Here is a 9,244-nt window from a genome sequence, read left to right on the forward strand (position 1 = left end):
AAATAATTCTAAAGAATATACAATATTGTTCATTACAATTTTATCACTAATTTTCTTTATATATTGTTGTTGGCACTCCGTTGCTTACGACGTCGAGGGTTCCAGTTGATCCGATCAACGGAACAGCCTGCTCGTGAAATTAGCGTGCAAGTGACTGAGCACTCCACAGACACGTGTACCCTTAACATAGTTCTCGGGGATATTCAGCCTGACACAGTGTGACAAGGCTGACCCTTTGAATTACACACACTGTCAAGCCACAGCCTTCAAATCTAATTAGCAAGTCAAAATTCCTTAAAGTTTTCACTTCATTTCAAACATTCGTAATGGTTATCCAAGAGGAAGGAAAATCTTAATTTATTGAAGATTTATCAGATTAAGTCAATTCAAAATGTATTTTTGGGTATATTTCTTTGCCCCAACACCCGAACATCCAAAAGTTTATTTTCAAAGAAGCAACTTTTCTCTTTCTAGTTGTGCTTTTATTCTCTAATTTCCAATTACAGATTAAAATAATTTTTCCAACTTTAATAATTATTGAGTTTCATTTTTCTTTAAGTATATATTAGACCATGTGGAGTTTCATTTTTTTTTTTAAGTATATATTAGACTATGTGAAAACACATGGCTTAGTGGTTAGTGTATTGACTCATGATCATAAGATTGAGGTTTCAATTCCTGGACTGGGCAACATGTGCTCTTGAGCATTTTGCTCATGTTCACTCAGCTGGCAGAAATGAGTAATCCTGTGATGGTCTAGCATTTCGTCCATGAGAATATATATGACTTAGGAAGGATCTTTATCCTATGTATTAGACTATAGATTACTTCAAAAAATATTTTTAAACATTTATGGATTAACAAATATATGCATGTAAATTGTGGTAAATATTTTTACCAGTATAGCCATATCTTCGTCCTTTTAAATGAGTATAGCACATTAAGGTAGGATCTGGTTCATCTACACTGATTACACTGGATATTAATGACCAATTCCAATCCTTCCAGGTTTTCCTTGGTTCATTATGATCATCTGACATAACATACACCTATTAAGAAATAAAAACAATTAAATAAAATTTTAAAAAAGAAACATGAATAAACATAAAAATGTGGTCATATTCATTTAGTTAAGAAATGTACTTCGCAAATACATGGACCAGAGTTCATTCCCACAATGCAGCACCTAACACAAGTATCTTCTACCATAAACTTAGATTGACCAATGCATTAAGGGTGGAATTTTCTACACACAAGCTATACAGAAGTCTATTAGTTGCTTTGTTACCTACCTACTTCCTATCTACCTAGATACATACATTTGTATATGTATTTTGTATATGGTTACAAATGTGGCTATGTGGTTAAGAAGTTTGCTTCCTAACTACAGGATTTCAAGTTCAGCCACATTCTGTGACACTTTGGGTAAGTATCTTCTGCTACATAATATATATATACACACACGCGCATGTGTGTGTGTGTGTGTGTGTGTATGGACGTGAGTGTGTCAGTGTTTCCTTATCTTGACATTATGTGATAGATGTAGACAAGTGTCACTGTCATATAAGCAGTGTCCTTTGTTTCCAATCTTCCATGAAAACATGTCTGACCATGAGAAATATTATCTTATTTGGAAATAGGTGAGAGTTGGCAACAGAAAGAGTATCCAGCCAAAGAAAATCTGCCTCAACAAATTCCATCCAGCCCATACATGTATGGAAAAGTGGACATTAAACAATGATGATGATGATTTGTGAAATCCAGGTTACTACTTCAGTCAGTGTAGAGGCACATGGCTCAGTGGTTAGAATGTCATGAGGTAGTGAGTTCTATTCCTGGACAGGGCTGTGTGTTGTGTTCTTGAGCAAGACACTTTACTTCATGTTGTTCTAGTTCACTCAGCTGTAGAAAGAAGTTGTGACATCACTGGTACCAAACTGTATCAGCCTTTGTCTTTCTCTTGGATAACACTGGTGGTGTGGAGAAGGGAGGCTGGTATGCATAGGTGACTGCTGGTCTTCCATAAACAACCTTGCCCGGAGAGGAGTCTCTAGGTGCAATCCCAAGGTCATTCATGACTAAAGTAGTGGGGGGGGGTCTTTACCTCAGTCAACACTCATGCAAATACTGGCTAACAGTATTTCAGTAGGAGAAAATGTTCCTCACCAACTGAAAATAGAGGAAATATTACATCACTCATATAATATAACAAGCAAAAAAAAATGGAGGTACTGGTATTGCATTTATTCTTAGGCTGCAACTGTTTCAACAACAGATGGAGCAGATAAATCATTTAATATGGGGGAAAACACATGACCATGAATATAAAGTGATTATGTAATTTTAACCTATACCACATGTGACCCACTTGTCATCTCATTGAAACCAAATGAACAAATCAATATATGGTGGTGCCTCAGCATGGTCGCAGCTCTCAAGCTGAAACTAGTAGAAGATAAAAGATATAAGCACTTGAATGAATGCACTTATATATACACAATCAATGGGAGACTTATAGTGTTCCGTTGTAGCAATGAAGCAAACACTTTGACAATGCAAAGAAAAGACAGAGAGACCAAAGATGCTTTAATCTTTTAATCTTTTACTTGTTTCAGTCATTTGACTGCAGTCATGCTGAGGCACCATTTTGAAAGATTTAATCCAACAGATCAACCCCAGTATTAATTTTTTTTTAAGTCTGGTACTTATTCTATCAGTCTCTTTTGCTGAACCATTAAGTTACAGGGATGTAAACAAACCAACACCGGTTGTCAAGCAATGGTGGGGGACAAATTCAAAACACACACACACACACACACACACACACACACACATACACAAACACCAAAAAGCATCCAGTCCACACTGTAAAGTGGTGTGCATTTGTAAGGGCATCCAGCTGTAAAAACCATCCCAAAACTGACCTCACCTATGTTTGCACTTTGCCACCTTGCTGGATGGTTGGTGTTAGGAAAGGCATTCAGCTGTAAAACCGTGCCAAAACAAACACAGAAGTCTGATACAGGCTCCTGCCTAGCCAGCTTTTGTCATATCATTCAACTAATACCAGCATAGAAGGCAGACGTTAGACAATGATGATGATGATATATATATATATATATATATATATATATATATATAACTTTTATAAGTAATATTCTAAAAGAATATATAACTGAACTTATATTGAGTGCTCAATTATTTTGAGCAAATAAATGTGCATATATGTGTTTTTATCATCATCATCATCATCGTTTAACGTCCGCTTTCCATGCTAGCATGGGTTGGACGATTTGACTGAGGACTGGTGAAACCGGATGGCAACACCAGGCTCCAGTCTGATTTGGCAGAGTTTCTACAGCTGGATGCCCTTCCTAACGCCAACCACTCAGAGAGTGTAGTGGGTGCTTTTACGTGTCACCCGCACGAAAACGGCCACGCTCAAAATGGTGTCTTTTATGTGCCACCCGCACAAGCCAGTCAGGCGGTACTGGCAACGGCCAATTAATAAATTCATAAACTTATCAATAATATACTCAGGAAATCAATATTTAATATTTCGAAAGACATACATCCAATATGACGCGGCAACATAATAAATTTAAAATTTAAAATATAAATATACGAAATATAAATATCAATATGTATAAAAATCTGAATGTAGATAAATATACGTGTGAATATAAATTCATCCACCGCGAATATTTCAACATTAAATTTAAAAAAAAAAAATTTTTTTTAATTTATACTAAATTGAAATTGAATTTCAAATGGAATCTTCTGACAAAAACTATTTATTTGCAATATTCTGAAGTCTAGCTAAATTTAATGTTGAAATATTCGCGGTGGATGAATTTTCAAACTTGGATCGGATTTATAGGATTACCAACACATCTAACAGCAGGATGAGTTTTGCCGAGGTCTTGTATACATTTAGAAAAAAATATACCAATTTTGAAACAAAAAAGTGTTTAACACTTGAAATTTCAACAAAGGACGAAAGGAATGAACTTTACATATTTCAGAAGGATTAATTTTACAATTTATAGGAAGGACAGTATATATTTTATTATTTATTTTTAATTTTTTTAATATTTCTAATGTTTTAATATTATATATATACCATTGGTTCTTAATTCATCTCTGAAGAGCGGAATTACTGATAATAAGCTGATCTTTGGATCACTTTGTGATTATAGTAATATCCACGAAACGATCGTAAGATATTTAACTCTTTAAATTTTAGGTTCTTCTATATTTTATATTTTAGACTTTACAATATTATTCATGCTTAATTACGCATAAATTTTTATACGCATACGCATTTATATTCACACATATATTTATCTACATTCAGATTTTTATACATATTGATATTTACATTTCGTATATTTATATTTTAAATTTATTATGTTGCCGCGTCATATTGGATGTATGTCTTTCGAAATATTAAATATTGATTTCCTGAGTATATTATTGATAAGTTTATGAATTTATTAATAATATAAAAACACATATATATACACACACACACACACACACACATACATATATATATATATATATATATATATATATATATATATATATATATATATATATATATATATATGTGTGTGTGTGGAGGCGCAATGACCCAGTTGTTAGGGCAGCGGACTCGCAGTCATAGGATCGTGGTTTCGATTCCCAGACTGGGCATTGTGAGTGTTTATTGAGCAAAAACACCTAACGCTCCACGAGGCTCCGGCAGAGGGTGGTGGTGAACCCTGCTGTACTCTTTCACCACAACTTTCTCTCACTCTTTCTTCCTGTTTCTGTTGTACCTGTATTTCAAAGGGCCAGCCTTGTCCCACTGTGTCACGCTGAATATCCCTGAGAATTACGTTAAGGGGTACATGTGTCTGTGGAATGTTCAGCCACTTGCATGTTAATTTCACGAGCAGGCTGTTCCGTTGATCAGATCAACTGGAACCCTCGACGTCATAAGTGACGGAGTGCCAACAACAACATATATATATATACATGTTTCTTTCAGTTTCTAGCTACCAAACATACTCACAAAGCATTAGTCAGCCCAGGGCTATAACAGACGACATCTGCCCAAGGTGCCATGCAGTTGGACTGAATCTGGAGGCTGTGTGATTGGGAAGCAAACTTTATACCATGATAAAATTGGTTGTAATACTGACGTTACTAACCAGGCCTGACAGCCAGACAGTTGGCTGCTCAAGTAGGTAATGTGGCATTTAACCTTTTAGTGTTTAAACTGGCCATATCCAGCTCAAATATTTCACCTGTTTTGTGTTCAAACTGGCCAGATCTGGCCTCTCACACTTCACCTACAATGCTATTCTCAAAATAAGCAATCACATCATTTAAATCTCAAAGCTATAAGATGATATAGGATTAATTCAAAACAATGTGAATAAATAAGAATTGCCTTTGACAGAATAATCTGAATGCTAAAGGGTTAAATTTGGGTATCAATCAACAGAGTCATAAATTTACTGGGGTAGTTAGGTCTAGTGTAACTTCAAAGAAACAGAGATGATTAGAGAAAGGAAAAAAGTGGAAAAAATTAGATATAGCAGGAAAGAGTCAAAAACAACATAAGAGGGTTCAGACGAAAGGAATACTAGACAAATACACAATTAAACAGCTTGAGCAATTTGGTATAAATTTAGTAGAAAAGTGAGTCAAAATATAGACAATAATACTGAGTGGCTGTGTGGTAAGTAGCTTGCTTACCAACCACATGGTTCCGGGTTCAGTCCCACTGCGTGGCACCTTGGGCAAGTGTCTTCTACTATAGCCTCGGGCCGACCAAAGCCTTGTGAGTGGATTTGGTAGACAGAAACTGAAAGAAGCCTGTCGTATATATGTGTATGTGTGTGTGTGTGTGTGTCTGTGTTTGTCCCCCCAGCGTCGCTTGACAACCGATGCTGGTGTGTTTACGTCCCCGTAACTTAGCGGTTCGGCAAAAGAGACCGATAGAATAAGTACTAGGCTTACAAAGAATAAGTCCTGGGGTCGATTTCCTCGACTGGGGGCAGTGCTCCAGCATGGCCGCAGTCAAATGACTGAAACAAGTAAAAGAGTAAGAGTATAGTAATAGAGAAATTAAAAATTAATAATAGAAAAATAAAAAATATTTATAATTAATTTAAAAATACAAATAACACATGACTGTATGGTAAGAAGTTTACTTCCCAACCATATGGTTTTAGGTTCAGTTCCACTGCATAGCACCTTAGACACCTACGCTGACCATGAGTGGATTTGGGAGACAAAAAATGAAAGAAGTTCACCACTGCTTGACAATCAGTGTAGATTTGTTTACATCCCCCTTAATTTAGTGGTTTGGCAGAAAAAGACTGATGGAATAAGTACCAGGCTAAAGAAACAATTAAGTACTAGGATTGGTTCATTGAGCTCAGCATATCTGCTCAGTCCAATGATTGAAACAAGTAGAAGAGAAGAAAAAAAGGAAATCATTATACAGACTGCAATTTTGTATAAAGGGGACAGGAGTAATTGTAATTTATGTTGCATGGAAGCACTTGAATTTCTGGGATCTAAATCAGGACTAATTAACAAACAAAATGAGTTTTTAATCTGATGCAGACATCAGATTAATAAAACCTTTTTAAAATTTCAGTTACCTAACTTATAAACAGTGCAGGAGTATATAAATGCATATAGATTTATACTGGCAGTATTACATTTCTCACCGTTGTTACCTTTCATGTCTGATTTATCTATACTTTATAGTACTACAATCCTTAAACATCTTTATGAGAAGTGGCTACTTTTAAGAACTTAAACTATAAAAGAGGTGTTAAAATAAAGTATAACAGAGAAGACAGAGAGATCCTGAAGGCACAAGAAGGTAATTGATGAAAACAGTGATGCAATATGTACCAATTCTGCTCTCAATTGATTACGACAGCCAGGTAGTGTTATAGATAGAAAAGTGATGGAATCATGAGTGTTAGGGAAAGAGAGTTTTGAGGATGAGATGTGGGGAGTGTTTCACGAAGTAAAATGGTTGTATGGACTGGGACCAGCATATACAAGCATAAACAAAATATTTTAAGACCACACTTTTGTTGTCATGAACAGTTTTTGTTGTCATGTCTCAAGCACACCAAATTACCAATCATCTCAGTCCTCTGTCAATTATTCTGTGAGGCTCAGTATTGTGAGATCAGCCTTCACTACTTCACCATATCTTCTGGGTTGCCTTCATCCACATGTTCCAACCACTTTAAGCAACCAAAACTTCTTTATAAAGCTGTCCTCATCCATAAACATCACATGACTGAATCAACATAATTTTCTCTCTTGCACACATTTGATTCCTCTTATGCCTTATTTTTTTCTCTTGATGTATTAGCATTTGTTAAGATGGTGAGCTGGTAGAATCATTAGCAAGCTGGGCAAAAGGTTTAGCAATATTTCATCCATCTTTACGTTCTGAGTTCAAATTCTGCCAAGTTTCACTTTGCCTTCCACCCTTTTGGGGTCAATAAAATAAATACCAGTGGGACACTGGAACTGATGAAACCAATCTGCTCCCTTCCCCGAAATTGCTGGACTTGTGCCAAAATTTGAAACCAATATATTAGCACTTTGTCATACATGCACACTGATACTGCAAATCCAACAAAGCATATTAGCCTCATCCCACTCAAATTTTTGCATGTACTCTACATTCAGGGTCCACATCTCACTACCATGTAGCATTGCTGCTCATACACAAGCATCATACAATCTGCCTTTCACTCTGAGACAGAAATCTACTTTTGTTGCCAACAGAGGCAATAGCACTCTGAACTTTATTCCATTCTATTCTTACTCTAACAACAATACTTTCAGAACAACCTCCTCCATTGTTAATTAGGTCACCTAGGTAACAGAACTATCCACTACCTCTACGACATGCAAGAAAATCTATTTCATATATATGTACAGATATATCTATCTATATATATATATATATATATATATATATATATACATACTAGCAGAGATACTCGGTCTTCCTCTGGATTAAATTGGCATACTGTTTTCGATGGTTTTACTTGTTTTTGTTATGATTTATTGTTATAGTTGTTACATTCATGTGACTGCAGGTGTGCTGGAGCACAGCTTTGGTCAAAAAAATTGTCCACAATATTTATTCTATATAAGCATCGTACTTATTCTATCAGCATCTTTTACTGAAGTGCTAAGTTATGGGAACGTAAACACAGCAACATCGGTTCTCAAGCACACTCACACACACACACACACACACACACACACACACACACACAAATATACACATATATACAACAGTCTTCTTTCAGTTTCTGTGTACAAAATCGACTTACAAGGCTTACTTTCATATATAAGTACATATATATAAATACATACATGTACATATATATATATATATATATATATATATATAGATAGATAGATAGATATCCATACAAATAGCACTAGCCACTCAAGCTTTTTTTATTTTCTCTATGTTTATTTTCTCATGTTCCTTTCTGCTGAAGAGCGTAGGCTCGAAAAGTAAAAGACTTTCGCACCTTCCCGAGAATTAAACTAATACACGTTTGTTGTTTACACACCTGTCTTCATATAAAATTTTTTCTCTGTTCTATAAGACAAAATATACAAGCATACGAAGTTTTAAAGTGTTTTGGTAGAAAACACACTAAATAAAAACTAAATAAAAAATGGTGTCTGCTAAATCAGAAAGATCCCTTAGCTGTTCTTTCTAGCGTGAGGGAATCCTATGATGGATACCTCTTATGTGTTTAAATGTACACTGTATTTATACATTTATATATATATATACTAAATTAGAAATATAATATTTCTAAATCTCTCAGAGAGATTTAAGCAGAAGTGGAGCGATAAAGTTGTAGTGTATTGTCAACTTAATGTGACAATCCCAATAAGGGAACACACTACTGCCGTTTAGCCCTAGGAAGCTGGACCGCTTCCTGTCGGCCTTGACACAATTACTGTGTCCTTAAGTTTGCGAGGGGGAGACAAGCTCCTCCACCCAGCCTAGCCAGCATTCAGGCTAGGCTGGGTGAAGGAGCTTGTCTCCCCCTCGAAAACTTAAGGACACAGTAATTGTGTCAAGGCCGACAGGAAGCGGTCAAGCTTCCTAGGGCTAAACGGCAGTAGTGTGTTCCCTTATTGGGATTGTCACATTAAGTTGACAATACACTACAACTTT

The 9,244-nt window shown here is 35.7% G+C and overlaps 1 protein-coding gene across 1 annotated transcript in view; it reads right to left on the reverse strand.

Moving 5' to 3' along the window:
- Nucleotides 1-9,244, reverse strand: part of LOC106878787 (di-N-acetylchitobiase) — a 65,723-nt gene that overhangs the window by 41,631 nt on the left and 14,848 nt on the right. Inside the window, exon 2 of the mRNA XM_052968856.2 lies at nt 899-1,049. Coding sequence (XP_052824816.1) covers nt 899-1,049 — 151 coding nt within the window. The remainder of the gene's footprint in view (nt 1-898; nt 1,050-9,244) is intronic.

This window comes from Octopus bimaculoides, chromosome 6 (genome assembly GCF_046866305.1).
Source record: "Octopus bimaculoides isolate indiv1 chromosome 6, ASM4686630v1, whole genome shotgun sequence".
NCBI classification, from domain to species: domain Eukaryota; kingdom Metazoa; phylum Mollusca; class Cephalopoda; order Octopoda; family Octopodidae; genus Octopus; species Octopus bimaculoides.